Source organism: Piliocolobus tephrosceles, chromosome 13, assembly GCF_002776525.5.
Source record: "Piliocolobus tephrosceles isolate RC106 chromosome 13, ASM277652v3, whole genome shotgun sequence".
Taxonomy (NCBI): domain Eukaryota; kingdom Metazoa; phylum Chordata; class Mammalia; order Primates; family Cercopithecidae; genus Piliocolobus; species Piliocolobus tephrosceles.
In genome coordinates, this window is record NC_045446.1 from 52,502,950 (window position 1) to 52,519,861 (window position 16,912).

General features: G+C 47.2%; 1 protein-coding gene across 15 annotated transcripts in view; it reads right to left on the reverse strand.

Moving 5' to 3' along the window:
• LOC111555030 (F-actin-monooxygenase MICAL2) overlaps positions 1-16,912 on the reverse strand; it is a 254,364-nt gene that overhangs the window by 197,702 nt on the left and 39,750 nt on the right. For all 15 annotated transcript variants that reach the window (XM_023230812.2, XM_023230818.2, XM_023230820.2 and 12 more), the window contains one exon: positions 5,833-6,173. In XM_023230812.2, the coding sequence (XP_023086580.2) occupies positions 5,833-6,096 (264 nt within the window). In that variant the 5' untranslated portion in view covers positions 6,097-6,173. The remainder of the gene's footprint in view (positions 1-5,832; positions 6,174-16,912) is intronic.

The following is a 16,912-nucleotide window of genomic DNA, read 5'->3' on the forward strand; positions in this document are numbered from 1 at the left end:
TGTGTGTGATGTATATGTATTTGTGTATATATGTGTGTGTGGTGTGTATGTGTGTGTGTGACTAAGTGTATGCGTGTGTGGTGTATGTGTGCAAAGGATGTGTGTGTGTGTATTTGCTGTAGAGACCAGGTCTCACTATGTCGCCCAATTTGGTTTCGAACTCCTGGCCTTGAGCGTTCCTCCCATCTTAGCCTCCCAAAGTGCTGGGGTTACAGGCGTGAGCCATCCCACCTGGCCTAGTTTTTTCATAAAAAAGACAAAAAATTCTTTATTTAGAAATATATTTACAAAGTGAACTCAGTAAACCCGGATTAACCACTTCCTATGAAGACAGCTAAAAAGGAAAGTTTTTTCCTTCTCCATACAACATTGCTGTGAATTGGATTTACTCAGGCTCACATATAATGCCCAACGCACACACTCATGCAAACCCCACACACTCCATGTGCAGCTGTGGTAACAAATGCAGCCATTGGTACAACCTGACTGGCAATCCAGGCTCAGAAATGTGTTCAATGTTGCAGGGCCGGCAGTCTACTGTCAGGTAAGCAGATAAATCCAGAGTTCATCTAAGCTTTTTCTTCAACTTGCACAGTTTCACACCCCAGAGACCATCTTCTGCTTTATCGGTTATGACTGGAACCGCCCGTATCAGGCAAAGTGGCCCTTGAAGTGTCTGAGTCAGGGCAGCCATGACGGATGACTTCAGAGGTTGGGAATGTCAGACAGGTTTATCCCGGCCAAGGGGTAGCATTCTTTGCTCCCGGTGTCACCGCTTCTACCCCTAACACCCTCGCGACCCTGCTCTGCTGCCTCCCTGCACGATCTGTGGAGGAAGCTGGGGACCATAGGACCGTCTGACCCTCGAGCACAAACCGGGGCCTGGGCTAAACACAGGGGAGGGGCCCAGGAGCAAAAGGTGTGTGGTGACCCTGTTGGATACTCACACAATACAGTCACATTCTTCCAAAAAGATAACGCAAGAGTTTTCATTACATAGGCTGGCCCGATTCCTGCTGGTGACAAGAGTCCATGAGTCATTTCCTGCGAGTTTTTATGGCAACAATGTACAAATACCCTCTGGTCTGTAATGGTACCTGTGACTACTGAGCAATCCTGTGAGGAGTGGTGGAAAGAACCCTGGACAGGACTGGGAATCAGAGGCTCATTGTTAACAGTTTCCCAGGTCCTCTGTTTGAGTACGAGACCTTCTGTTCACAGCCTGGACCAGGAGGTATTTTTCTCCAGCCTTTCCTACCATCCATCCACTCTGTGCTCTCCGGCTTTCACCCTTCCCCCAAACCCCATACACTCCTCCTTTCCCATTACAGAGCAACACACTCTCCCTAGAATATATGCACTCCCTCTAGCTGTTTCCTCAGTTCTACACGGCAAACTCCTACTCATTTGCCAAGTCCCACATCAAACCTCCTCTTCCAGGAAGCATTCTCAGACTACCGCCGTCACCATCAGTCATTTGCTTTTCTATACTCCTGCAGACCAATGTACAGACCTCTCTCTTAGCTCTTAAGATATTAATGATGATAAGGGCTAAATGTTTACTGATCACTTATCACAATGCTACACAGCCTTCTACACTTTACAAAGGTTACCTTATTTAACCCTCATGGTAACTCCATGAAGTAGCTACTCTTATTATCCTCATTTTACAGAGAATGCTACTAAGGACCAGAGATATTAAGTAACTTGCCCAAGGCCACAGAGCTATTAGATACCTAGACAAATGCCTGGCACATAGTAGTTGCTCAATAACTATTCACCTGATGAATGATTAATAAGTAAATACAGAAATAATTACATATGTGTCTTTACAGGAAGCTCAAGTAAGAACCACATCTTATTCATCCTCCAAACTATCCTCTCTGTCAAATGCCTGGTAAGGTGTATGGCACTGGAAACACCTGCTAATGAGCAAATAAAAGAATATAAGAGCAAACCAGTAAATAGAGTTCAAATCCCAGTAATGCCACTATCTTCAGCTTTCTGGACCCTGGTTTGTGGCCTGTTAAATGCAGAGCTTGCACATAACATCTGCTTAAGTTCCTTCTAGCATTAAAGATTTATATATAAAAATAACCAGAGTCCAAAATTTTGTGATTATAGCATTTCCCACACCAAATTACATATTGCAGGTTCTTCTGGGTTGTCTTCCTCGGGAACACTACTCAGTTGGGTGTGACATTTGAGTCCGGTGTTACCCTAATACAGAGTCAGTATCAATCCTGAAAGAGTTCATTTGGCTTGATCCTCAGCTCACCCTCATTCTTATCCAAACATAGTCATGCTGAGGGAAAGAATTATTAATATTCAGTGCCAATAAAACCCTCATAAATAATAATCAATAATAAACAATAATCCCAAGTGAGATTTTGTAACTGACACCTGAGCCATTGCTCTAGAGAACTTTCAGGCCACTCTCCTTGTCCCCTGGCACCTCCACTAGAGCCCTTCCCTCTTCTCCAGTCTCTCACTGCTGTGACACGCACATGTGTATACACACACACACTCACTGGTGGCATGGAGGCAGGAGCATGGTGCTCAGCATATGGCAGGGGCTGATAAATGCTTGTGAAATGCTTAAGCCCAGACCCACTCCAGGTGGTGCTGAGATGCATCCACATCAGCACAAAGGTCGGGGTTCTGGCTGAATTACGTCTATTCCTGCTCTGCCTACGGCTAACCAGGAGCTTGGCTTTATGCCTGGTACCTGACAAAGCTGTGTCATCTGGCTTAGCATTGATGATCAGCCACATGTATGCAAATGCCCAGCATTTCTTCCTTGACTAATGCTCAGCATAAACCATGACACCAAAGGATGCCTGAACATGGTATGTGAGCAAGACAGTGCCTGTTCATGTTGGAAGAGGTGAGGACCCCTGTTCTGTGTTTCGACTCACAACAAGGAGTATAAGCACCGGCCTCATGGAGCTGGCCATTAAACACCCACACATGAATGTGATATGCAAGGAGCCTGTATCATGGCCAGAATACAAATCAATAGTCACTGTAGAGGACACCCATTTTTTGTGTGATTTTTTTTCCTTCCTTCCTTCTTTTCTTTCTTTCGTTTTTTTTTTTTTTTTTTTTTTTTTGAGATGGAGTCTCGCTCTGTCACCCAGGCTGGAGTGCAGTGGTGTGATCTCAGCTCACTGCAACCTCTGCCTTCTGGGTTCAAGTGATTCTCCTGTCTCAGCCTCCTGAGTAGCTGGGACTACAGGCACCCGCCACCACACCTTTGTATTTTTAGTAGAGATGGGGTTTCACCATGTTGGCCAGGCTGATCTCGAACTCCTGACCTCAAGTGATCCACCTGCCTTGGCCTCCCAAAGTGCTGGGATTACAGGCGTGAGCCACCACGCCCAGTCCAGGACACCTGTTATTTATCTGTCTCACACTCCCACATCCTTGGGGACCTGCTCTTCCCTCACGTCGATCATGTGATGCTTGAAAGGGCTGCCAATCACAGTAACCAGTTCCCCTGGCTTTGGCCATAATAAATCCAGAGGTGGGCCAATCAGAATCCTTCTCAATGGTTTTTTTTTTTTTTTTTTCAATATTGACCTGGTGAAGAGACAGATTCCAGCCTTTTGGAATGGAGCTATAAAGATGTGAAGGAGAGGCTTCAAACACGGAGAAAAATGTGTTTGCAGGGGGGAAGCATGAGCCAATAGAGAGCAAAGCATCCAAGCATCCAAGTTAAGGCCCCGACTTAAAGTGTCTGGACCTTCCTGTTAATATGAGTCAATGATTTCCCCATTCTTTGTGGTAATTTTGAGCTGGGTTTCTGAAAAGCACAGCTCAAGTAGCCTAACACAGTCAGAGTTCATACTTACAATGCATTCTCAAATGTATCTTCCACTCCTCAGCATTCAGGCGGTTTTTATGAGATGGGTTATCTCACATGTGAAAAATGTCCTTGTTCCTCCTCACAAGAAAGGCATAAAAAATCCTGGGCAAGAGGCACCTTACCCAGCATCCCTAACAAAAGGTGCTTTCTTTCCCTTTGTATCTCAGAAGCCAGTGGTGACCTGCCAACCACAAGATGTGATGACTGTTCTATTTCAAGCTACCAAAGCTTGTAAAATAGAGGCTGGCCACACTGGCTAGGTAACTGGCTAGTACGCTTTGGAAGAAGGGTCTCCTCTTGGTGGTCAGCCCTCCATTCCATCCCTCTACTCACTGACTCCCTGTGACAATCTGTCTTCAGATCACCAAGAGGGTCCCTCAGCAGCCACAGCATGTTGGGTGTATGGGGCAATAGCATTCCCTAATAAAATCAGAGCTCGGAAAACCCTCTGTGAGAGAACATAGTGCAACTGGGCCACCTGACTTTTATGGGACTTTTAAAACACAGAAGCCACCATACACAATTACTAAGAGGGGTGACACTTTGGAAGCTAAAAGCTTCCCCTCCTTTAAATCTGAAGAGCCACCCAGTGAACTCTGAACTATGAAGCCACAACAACGAGGAAGGGAGGCACTGGGCAGGAGTAGCACCCAGGATACTGGTCTCACCTTCTCCTCCCCCTTCCTTTATCCCTACCTCCCCCATCTCTTCTGCCTAGCTGGAACGTGGCAGGTTATGGGCAGGTACTGCCTGGATGGCTAGCCTGCTCTGGACTGAAGCGACTGGTCTGTTTCAACCTGATGGAATGCTCTTCCTATGTCCCGCAGTGTCAGTGTGCCCCAGGCTCACAGGAGCTTGGCAGCTGTCTCCCCTGGGGCAGTGGAAAGCAGCATATCCCATGGTGGACTCAACAGCTTCTCATCACCAAAACAAAAACACAACAGTCCCGATTGCCATGGAGAGTTCAATCCTCTTGTCCTGGGATTGGCACCAACTGGAATTCCTAGGGTTCTAGCTGAGCTACCTCCTGTGAGGTCTAAATACAGCACATTCGATTTTAACCTAAACACACAGCCTGAACCAGTGCTCAGGGCTGATAGCCCCCAACGGCCACCAGGGAAGTCAGCTGAGAAGACTGCACTCTCAGCTGCCTATCTGGTGGTGGGCATTTCACAAATGTCAGAGGAAGGTTGTGATAGTGAGCCTACGTTCGCCGATGCTGTCTATGGCCAAATGATGGGGGATGCAATCGGTTAGTGTAGGCTTAACTATGAGTGCAGTCCTAGGTAGAGAAATGCATCCTGAGGAAGGGAGTGGGCAGGTGGAGAATGCAGGGGTATCAGGTAGAAGAGAAAGAGATAGGGAGGAAGAGGCAGTAAGGACCCAGACCTATTTCTTAGCCAATTAATTCAAAACCAGGGGATCTTTCTAAAATGTCCACACCCAGGGGAACACAACTCTCTAACTATGCCTCTCCCTGAGATTTAGGACTTAGGCCCTAGAATCAGACGGACCAAGATTGCCCTCTAGTTGTGTGACCTTGGGCACAACTGACTTCTCAATTTCCCCATCTCTAAAATGGCCGGAAGGACTACTGGAGCTGTTCATGGAAATCATGGCCATAAAGTACCCTGTACCTAGAAGCTGCTCAATAAATAGCAGCTACCAGAAGTAGTAGTAGTGGCAGCAGGAATAATAGAAGTGGGGGTAATATCAAGCATTGGCTTCTCTCCCTCAACTTTGCCTCTGGCTTCCCTCCCTTGGAGACAGCCCGAGTGGAGGGAACCTCCCAGCCAGGAAAAGCTGATGCTTCGAGACAAAGGAAACCTTTACCAGAGGAAAACAATGTCCCATCACACCCACACCCAAGAACCTTAGAGTGCCAAAACGGCAACAGCTTCCTAACCTCCTAAATGTCAACCCACATGCCCTGCAAAGGTAAGACTAGGAGAGCTTCTCCTTACCTTGGTGTTCGTGCACGACTTGCCTCGCTTATACTCTTTGTGGGAACCACGCTTATCCAGTTTGTACCACAGGGCTTTGGCTTTCCAGGTGGTCACCTTGGACTTGAGCTTGGAATAAAAATTTCTGTGGTCCAGAGGGTCTAGGTCCAGGTGTCGTGTAAGGATGTTGAAGGCCTGGAGGGTACCTTTGCACGTGGATGCCTGGACAAAGTTCTCAAAAACCTGCCCCGCCTGGGCCTGCTTCTCATCCTCGTTTTCCCCCATGGTTCAGGAGTCGTGTGTGGCAGTGGTGTGGCAAGGACACAGGCGAACAGCATGAAGTATCCGGAGAAACGTCACACCTGCGACAGTAGGAGGAGGCAGAGGTCAGCTTTGGACAATGAGGGTAGGGTGGGGGATGGGTGCTGAGAAGTAAAAATACAATTTCTTTAAGACATTCAAATATTAATCATACTATTTAGTGTTCAATACTAAACATAAACATTTATAAAAGATATAGAATTGTGCCTTTTGGCCTGTCATTGTGGCATTGCGGGTAATCTCTCCCCTATACTCGGTTCCTCTCGCTGGCTGAAAAGTACCACACACTGCACGAGGCTATGCCCTGGCTAATGACAATAGTACCTGGTCAATCTTGCTCTGAGTCAAGTGGTTCTGCAAACAGTGACTAGGAAAAGGGAAAAACTCCCAGAAAAGTACCCTAGATATAGCGCCATTGAAAGTCTATCATTCTCGGTGCTGCAAGTTGGCTGGCTGATGTGAATATAACCCAGCCACAATTCGCTAATGCACAGACAGAAAAAACTCCAAAGAACATCTCTCTAGATTTCATGACTGCCCACCTCTCCTTAGACACCCAGCTTTAAAGTCTTTCTTCATTAGTTACCAGAGGGCAGGTCTTTCCACTACACACATGACAGTATCTTCTCAAGACTTCTGCTCCTGGTATGGCTGGAAGCACACCATCTACCTCAGTCAGACTCACAGACAGACAGAGACACGTGGACCTCCTCCGCCTGTGCAAAGGGGGCCTGTGCTTTGTAAGTCCAGGCTGTGAACTATTTGGAACAAGTGCTTCAGCTGATGGAAGGGAAAAATGTGATGGGTGCTCATTCACATCCCAAAAATAGCTTGCCTGGGCTTTGGCCATGGTCCTTTCTGCACCATTCTAACCTCAGACTTTTCTTAGAAAAGTCACTTAAGTTTCAAAGGAACAAAAATAAAGTAGTGCTGATTTTCCAAAGCACTAGCTGTTTTTCCAGAATCCAAAGCTGGCGCAAGGAGACAAATGTGGAGGAGTTGGGGCTGACCCAGCTGTCAGGAGGGCTGGAGGGGTCTCTGAGCAAGAGGACACGGCAGACCGAGCTCCGCCGATGAGGCCTGTAAGGGGAGGTCAGCAACACACAGAGCACAGGCCTCACGGCAGCTCTGTGCTCCCCAGAGGGGCAGTGTTTATCGTGGACAAGTTCGAATAGTGGGATGGTTTTATAATACCAAAAGCAGAGAATGGTGTTTATCTTCCTCCTTAATCTCTTACTTATTCACTCGGCAACAATTTTTGGTGCGTTAGCAAGAGTTGGGCACCACTCAAAGGGCTGGGAATATGTAGGCTCAGGCCCTGCCCACAGGGGAAGATGGATTACAAGACCACAGGCAAGTGCTTGTAGAATATGAACCAAGGGCATGGAAACCCAGAGCAGGCGGTGTCCAACAGAGCCTTGAGGATTCCAGAGGGGCCGCAAAAGGAAAGTGTCAAAAGGGTCCCGGGGGGCACTCAGTAGATGTGGTAATGCACGCTGCATCCCCCACAGGAGGCAGATTTGTACCTGGGGAAATGTACCAGTTCAGAAAATAGTTTTGTAAATCAGTTCTCCAAGTTGCCAACTCCTCCTTGTCTAAAGTCTAGTAAAATTTATTTTACTAGAAGACTGGGCAGTGGACATTCCAGGCCATGGAAATACCCACACAGGGATGTGAGTGTGGAAAGAGCAGGAGAGTGGTGGAATGACAGCATGTTCAAGGTTCAGGATTTGTGAGGACATGTGGTGGGGATGTCCAGTGCACATGGTGGCAGATGTCCCCTCCAGGCCAAGGAGGGGGCCTGGCCTCTCCAGTGGGTGGTGAGGAGCAGGAGACAGAGCAGCAGGAAGAGACAAGTCTTTGGGAAGATGAGAGGGCAGCAGTAGACTGGAGGAGGAGGCTGGAGGCGAAGAGGCAGCTAAGGGGCTCTCCAGGCAGCAATGAGAAGAGGAGCTGGAAGAGAAGGGGGAAGAACAGCACATGCAAAGGAGCATAGGAGCCCACTGGGCACCACCTGCCAGGAGGAGCCTGCTGGGGCAGGCAAGGTCTCAGACACTGGATGCCCAGACTTGGGGGTAAGGGGATCCTAGGGCCCTACACTCCCTTCCCTCTTTCCCGGCGAGCTGCTGAGGTGCCTGGCACTGAGCTTGGCTGAAGGGAGATTAGCACTCATTCCCTGCTCAGGCCTAGCCAGCTTCCCTGCCCTACCCAGGCTGGTTCCTCCATGAGGCCTTACCCAGTGACCCCGGTCTATGACACTCAACAACTTCAGTAGACTGAGAAAGCGGGCTCTGTGCCCTGCCTGGCGCGACGAGCACGGATTCCTTCACAGATGCTCTCTGGGCTCTGTGAGCGTCCACTCTGCTCACTTGGGCATGACTCACATAAACACTGCCTCCTACTGTGTCTCCACTTTCCCCATGTGCAATGCTTGCCACCCAGAGAGCATAAACAGAAGGCGGGACTCATTTGCTTTGCAGAGCGTATTAACATTCTCAGTCTTTATCTATCTTTGGAACCACTTCTGTGCCCAGCATTGAACAAAGGCTGCAGTGGCTGGCCGACAAACACAAGGCTATTTGAACTTGCTTGCTACACTACAGTCTTTTCTGAGGACAGGCAAGCGGTACAGAGAAAACTGAAAGGCTTCAGAGCTATTGCCTCATACAAGCCACTTCTGATTCTCAGTTTCCCTACTGTAACAGACAAATTATAATCTCATCCTTGCAGGGTAGCTGTGAAGGGCAAGAAATGTGGATGACGGCAGAGCCGGGTCCCGGGAGGCACTCAGTAGATGTGGTAATGCACGCTGCATCCCCCACAGGAGGCAGATTTGTACCTGGGGAAATGTACCAGTTTAGAAAATAGTTTTGTAAATCAGTTCTCCAAGCTGCCAACTCCTCCTTGTCTAAAATTATGAACAGTTTAGAGGCATCAAGTCAAACGATAATTTACAAACTGGAAGGAGCTGTCTCCTCTGCACCCCAATGGCCACCCCTCCTCCTCCAGAAGAAGAAGAATGAACAACTTCGTCTTCGGGCTCCAGTGGAAAAAGAGCTAAAGGTGGTGCTGGTGCTGAGGGCTAGATAGGCGTGGGAACTCCAGGAACCAGCCCTTATCTAGAGTGAGAGAAGGGGAGGTGGAGGGAGATGGTTCGACAGGAGAAGATAAGCGCAGCTTGGATGTGTAGCCCAGCAGCCCGTACCAGGCTCAGACTTGCCACCCTGGATCTAAACACCCGTCTCACTCTTTACAACTGGCTTTCCAAGTTAGGTCATAGACCTTAAAAATGACTCTCAACACCCATGGCGGGTAGCTTTCCTCATGGGATTAACATCAGAATATTTTGAGTCAGGGCAGCCTGAGTGTGAATCTGCTCTCAAGCACTTGCTAGTTGTGTGACCCTAGGCAAGTTGTCTCATCCTTCTTGGCCTCAGTTTTCTCATGTGTGAAATAGGGATAACACAGGCTTCCCTCAGTATCCATGGGAGATTGGTTTCAGGATCCCGTGCAGATACCAAAATCCATAGATGCTCAAGTCCCTTATAGAAAATGATGTCATGTTTGCATATAACTTACACACATTCTCTCTTATACTTTAAATCATCTCTAGATTACTTGTAATACCTAATAGAAGTTCAATGTAAATAATTGCCTTGCATTGTTTAGGAAATAATGACAAGAAAAAAGTCTGTACATATTCAGTACAGATGAACCATCTGTTTTTTTTTTTTCCTGAATATTTTCAATCCACAATTGGTTGTATCTGTGATGTGCGACCAATGGATATAGAGGACCACCTGTTCTCATTTCATAGAGCTCTAAGGAATCAGTGAGATCACATATGCAATAACCAATACTCATTATGATTCTTCAAACAGCCCAAACATCATCATATCAAAAGGAAAGGCAAAAAAAAAAAACCCCATCATTCAAGACTACTGAGACTAGCTTTCTGGGTCAAGGAGTTATATACAGGTTGAGTATCCCTTATCCAAAATGCTTGGGACCAGAAGAGTTTTGGATTTCTATTTTCTTTGTTTGTTTTTCAAATACGTCCATCATACTCACTTGATTGAACATCCCAAATCCCAAAAATCCAAAATCCAGAAGACTCCACTGAACACTTCCTTAGCGCGTCATGTCAGCACTCAAAAAGCTTCAAATTTTGAAGCACTCCAGATTTCAGTTTAGGTATAGTCAACCTGTATACTTTAAAACTAGAGGACAAAGGCCTTCCATTTAGAAGATCTGAGTTCAAACTCACTTCCTCTCTGTGTAGACTCGGACAAATCATTTATCTTTTGGGTTTTAGTTTCCCGTGTATAACTAGGGAACCTCACAGAAAGTAGTTTTGGTAATGAACTGAAAACATACAGAATTCAGGATAGCGTTGGGAATGAACTGGGAAGGGCTGACCTAGCACTCAGAAGGACTCAGTGAGTCTGAGCTTCAGGTCTTTCTTCCAGAGAACTGGGGTGCAAAACCTTTGGTGGCTATCCTTCCCCTCACCCCAAAAGAAGGTAGTCAGGAGTTTTTTTAAATCAGAGGACCCTAGATAACTAGCTCTTATTAAAGTTTTCCTTGTTAACCACCACCCAGCTGTTGTCTTTTTGAGGTTTGATATGCAACAGAAATAAAACCAACTAGAGAGAAATATGAGGGTTTCTGTATTTTCTGGGAAGAAAGAAGAAGTGATGCTTTAAGTTTCCAAGAATAGCCTTGAAGCAATTTGGTTTTTGCCAAGTGGAGTCTCTTATTTGTGGTTCTTCTGCTCCCCTGCCTATGTGACTTCATGAGTCACAAAGCCATTTCCTTTCCCTGCCTCTAGCTGCTAAAAATTAAAATTTAGGGCCCCAGATTGCAGGCAACAACATTGGTAATGGGCTAAGCCCACTAAATCTGAGAGTCAAGCTCAAGGTTTATGTAGAGTCCCTGAGCACCTCTCCAAATGAGAGGAGGGGCCTCCCCATCCCGGTCTGCAGGTGCCTCAAAGTTAGGACTCCCACGCTTCCTGCCTTCCCTGAGCCTCTTCTCCCAAATGGCATATCAGACAGTGCAACCAGGCTTTCGATAAATGATGGAGTTTATACAAACTTAAGGAGAGATAGGGGTGGACACTAGGCAGAACCTTCCCACAAAGCAGCAGTCTGGCCTAGGAGAAAAGCTCATTCTTCAACCCCCCCTTGAGGCTCACAGACAAAATCTGTTTCAAGGTCAATGCAATCTAAACACAAAACCCTCTTGCCATATATACTGCCAAGCAGCCCTGTTCAAACTTTCCCTCTCCAAGCTCTATGTCACTAAGGAGCTCTGGAGCAAGGCCCAAGTTTCTTGACAATGAAGTGGGGTGTTCACCCCACACTCACAGGGTGCTCAGGAAACAAAAAGCTCCAGTTTTAACTCTCGCACACAGAAGACCCTCAGTTATGGCCATCTGAATCCAACACCTGAGATGTGACAGGAGCCAGCCAGGGGCTCAGCAGTGGGAGATGCCTTCCACACCTGGTGCATCCCCACAGAGCCCACCGTGGGCAGGAACACCTGACTCCCAGGTGGGGCTGACAGACCCTATCTTCCCACTTGACCCAGGTAGGGCTGGCTTTCCACCTACCAGGGCACTAGGCACCCAATTTGACCAAAAGGAGCACTTCCAGGGTTGGGAAGGGACTGAGAGGGCCACCTTGTCTTCCTGGTAATCTCCTTCCATCCAGGTGTCCCCAGCCTTGACTCGGTCACTTCCACAAATAGAGGAGTGTGTACTGCCTCCTGGGGCTGCCTGCTCCACCCTTGCCTCCTCTGGAAGGCAGCCTCAGGGAGATAATTCTTCTTAGTCATTCCCCAGAGAGATAAGTTCCACTTCTCCAAAGCTTTCTCTACTACTCCTGAGTGTTGCCTTGAGATCACCTCCAGGAAGCCAAAGCCCCTTTCCATGCGCACTGAAGGCACACATGGAGAGTCCTCTTATACATGCTGTCTGAAACCCCTACTAGGAAAGGCCAATGAAAGAGTACCCAAGAGACTCACCATGAAGCTCAACCAAGTTTCCAGGAGGTAGCAAGGGCCCAAACCTTCCCTCTTTTGCCACTTCGCCCCAGGGTGGGAGTGCTGGGGAGAGATCCCAGGTCCACTGCAGGCCCTGGCCTTCTATGCCTGCTCCTTCGCTGAGAACCCAGGTTCTTTGGCTCTTGCCCTTCTGGCCTCAGCCCTCTTCCCCACTTGTTTTCAATGGTTAGTGGACTCCACTGGTCTAGCTTGAAGGGGCCTCATACATTTCCCCCTTCCTCACCTCATCCATTGCTTCTTATAGCCACTCAACAGTACCAGACCCTGGGAAGTCCCAATGAGGCAGTGCCCACCCTCCAGGCCTCCCCTCCTGGCGTCAAGAAACACCTGTATGCTGACCAGTCACAGTGCTTGGAATGGCAGAAGGAAGCCAACGTCATCAGGGCCCAGTACCAGCCAGGCACTCTCACCAGTGTTAACCTAAGGAATCCTTGCAACACGTCTATGTGGACGTGGGGGAGGTATGACTTTTTTCTTTCTGTTTTCATTTTTATTCTGTAAAAAGCAAAGGTCTTCAAAAGAGAGAGAGAAATAATTGCAGAACTTGACTATCTTCCTTTTCTGTAATGCAACTATGTTTGCTATGTGTGATTATTTCATGTATGTATATATGTATGCATATGTGTATGTATGTATATATGTGTGTATATATGTATGAATGTGTATATGTGTGTATGTGTACATGTGTACATGTGTGCATGTTCGCAGGAGTGTACATGCGTACACGTATGTGTATATGTGTGCGTGTGTGTATACATGTGCTTGTGTATATAGGGGTATGTGTGCACACATGTATGTGTATTCACATGTGTGCATGTACATGTGTATGTGTAGTGTGTGTACATGTATGTGTATGTATATGTGTGTGTATGTAAATGTACACGCATGTGTGGTGTGTGTGCAAATATATCATATACATATATATATCTAAAATTTTCCACAAGGATTTCTAGCCAGCACTCCATATCTTCATCTGTACCACTAAGTCTCTCTTCAAGGACCTTCTAGAACAGGGAAAGCCTTTGAGGTGGAAAGAACTCTGGCCTAGGCATGAGGAGACCTGGGTTCAAGCCCAGCCCACCCCTTGCACTGCCCACGGGGGGACACTGACAGTTGGCACTCACAGCGTACCAGGCCTTTACCACCCTGTCTCATTTCACCACCCTTGTTTGATAGAAGACAGCTTTACAGAGATGAAAAAACGCCTCCATATCATGCAGGTAGCTAGTGGGGATGCTGTGAAATGAGCCCAGGCCATTTCACTTTGAAATCCATGCTCTTAGCCCAAGTCCATATGAGCCATATATACAGAAATAGTATGGTCTTCCTTTTCTGAAGCTGCTGTGTAAATTAAATCAGTTAACTTCTATTGTCTCTCAAGTTATTCTGGGCTTGGATAATCTACAAATATCAAATAAGGCATGGTCTTATAAGTCATGGTACAACCAAACAAGTATCAGGCAGCCCTTTAAAAATAATATTTATAGGCCAGGCGCGGTGGCTCAAGCCTGTAATCCCAGCACTTTGGGAGGCCGAGACGGGCGGATCATGAGGTCAGGAGATCGAGACTATCCTGGCTAAGATGGTGAAACCCCGTCTCTACTAAAAAATACAAAAAACTAGCCGGGCGAGGTGGCGGGCGCCTGTAGTCCCAGCTACACGGGAGGCTGAGGCAGGAGGATGGCGTGAACCCAGGAGGCGGAGCTTGCAGTGAGCTGAGATCTGGCCACTGCACTCCAGCCCGGGCGACAGAGCGAGACTCCGTCTCAAAAAAATAAATAAATAATAATAATAATAATATTTATAAAAACATTTAATCCATGGGAAAATGCTTATGCCATAATGCAGAGTGAAAAGAGCAGGATATGGATCCAGGAAGTCAATATAATTTCAACTCCATAAAATAATGTCCAGTGTCTATAGGAGAAGAGAAATAAGCCAGATGTGAACAGTGGTGATGTGTGTGTAAGATCGCATTTCAGACAGCTGTTAGTATACTTTTACTCTATACTTTTCTGTATTTCCCAAAGTTTCTACCAGGAACATGCATGACTTTTACAACCCCTCTTACATACACATTCCAAGGCCAGGAGTCTTCTCTCCCTGACTGGCCATCTTAACAACAGGAGGTGGGCCTCCTGTATCTTATCTTCTCCAGGCCTAACAAGTGCTCAGGGCTGGGTGGAACTCAGGGCCTGGGCCCTTCGTGGCTATACAGCACTAGCAATGTGATCTTTCTCCAAAACAGAAAGGGTCATCCTGCATGAAACACTGACATTGTGCTAATTTAAGGAATTAGCTTAAATGTTGACAGGTCAGGGCCAAGTCCCCCAAGGCTGTGTTCCTTTTAGCTGCTCCACTCCAGGGACTACAGGGCCCTTGCGTCCAGTGCAGCAGGTGTCTTCCAGAGCCCATGCTCTCCCACCCACATTCCAGAGCAGAATGGGGAAGGCATTGCCTCCGACTCAAATCTCAGCTGTGCCTGCAGGATCCTCTGCTGGTGAAGTCCCCAAGAAGGAAACCTGTGTACCTGGTTGACAAAATAACGTACATCTTACCCCACACGCAGAGCTCATCTTACCACTAAAAACTTTGCAGATGCTTCTGCATGTGACCTGAATCGTCTTGATCCCACATTGGGTGCCCAGGAAAACTGTGAACTGTGAATCCCAATTTCTAGGAGGCCAGCCTATCTCAAAACTAACAGTGAGGGGTGCCCACAATAAGCAAATTCATAGAGACAGAAAGTAGAATGGTGGTTACTAGGGCCTGGGGGAAGTGGGGAATGGAGAGTTATTATTAAATAGGTACAGACTCGAGGTCACGAGTTTGAGACCACCTGACCGACATAGTGAAACCCGTCTCCACCAAAAATGCAAAAATTAGCCAGGTGTGGTGGCACGTGCGTGTAATTCCAGCTACTGAGGAGGCTGAGGCAAGAGAATCGCTTAAACCTGGGAGGTGGAGGTTGCAGTCAGCCAAGATTGCGCCACTGCACTCCCGCCTGGGTGACAGAGTGAGATTCCATCTCAAAAAAATAAAAAAGAAGTGCCAACTTTCAGTTTATTCTGTGGAAGGACGGTAGTGATGGTTGCATAGCAACATGAATGTACTTAATACCATTAAATCTTACACCTAAAAATAGTTCAAATGGGCCAGGCATAGTGGTTCATGCCTATAATTCCTGCTCTTTGGGAGGCAAAGGTGGGAGGATCGCTTGAGTCCAGGAGTTCAAGACCAGCCTGGGCAACACAGTGAGACTCCGTCTCTACAAAAAAACAAAGAAAAATTAGCCGGGTGTGGTGGGGTGTGTCTGTGGTCCCACTTGTTGTACTTGGGGAGCTGAGGTGGGAGGATTGCTTGGGCCCAGGAGGTCAAGGCTGCTGTAAGCCATGATCATGCCACTGCACTCCAGCCTGCGTGACTAGAACAAGAGCCTGCTTCAAAACAAACAAACAAAAGGTTCAAATGATAAATTTTATGTTATGTAAATGTTACCACAAAAACAATAATAAAATGCAAACAAAAAAAACCCCTACCACCACTACCACCATCACCACCTCCTATAAGTGGGAGCTGCCCAAGGCCAGGGAGTAGAATCTGTGGTCTAATTAAAAATCTTGCTAACTTTCTGAAATACTTTTGAGTTAAAATACAATAAACAAATCATTAGGTCAATGAAAGACATTTGCTGTTTTTTACTGGTTCAATGAAATATTTTTTATCTTTTTTTAAAAGTCATCTAGGCTTCTCTCATTCTTTCCAAATCTCGTTTGACCTCAGGAAGGCCACCAAAGCTCAGCCTTGCCAAGTTCCCCATTTTTATCTCCTATTCTGCCTTCCCCAGACTCACCACAGGTACACTCCTCCCCCACCACTCGGCACCTGTGAGATATCCTTCAGTGCCCCAGGGAAGGTTGGGCACCAGCTCCCTGATCTTAGCTCTCAGGGCCTAGCATACATCGCCCTACCCAGGAAGAACACTCAGATCCTGTGTTCCAACAATTCCTATACAGAGTGGGTGGCACCCTAAATAAGCATACCCATATTGCTCCCACATAAAGCAGATGGGGCCACAGGCACACAAGCACTACTGTCTTGCACACCACATCAGGGATGTAGTCTCTGGTCTAGACCTTTGATTCTTTTTGTTCCTTTTTTTTTTTTTTTGAGGCAGAGTCTCACTCTGTCACCCAGGTTGGAGTGCAGTTGTGCAATCTTGGCTCCCTGCAACCTCCACCTCTTGGGTTCAAGCGATTCTCCTGCCTCAGCCTCCCAAGTAGCTGGGATTACAGGTGCCTCCCACCAGGCCCGGCTAATTTTTTTTTTTTTTTTTTGTATTTTTAGTAGAGATGGGGTTTCACCATGTTGGCCAGGCTGGTCTCAAACTCCTGACCTCAAGTGATCCACCCTCCTCGGCCTCCCAAAGTGCTGGAATTACAGGCATGAGCCACCACGCCCAGCTAAGACCTTTGATTCATGATACTCTCCTAACCTCATCAAACTCCAAAATGCTAGGATCTATAGATCAAATGAGAACAGCATCTAATCCACCAGTGAAAGCTCAGCTGAGAGGTGTCTTTGGAGCCTTGGTGGGTGTCGTGGAGATGAGCTAGCTCACCACCAGCTGGACTGCTCCTTCCTCCTGGACCCTTGCTTGCAGCTGTGAGCCCAGGTGACCAGGTTCTAAGTCATGGAATCCGAGCAGGAGCGG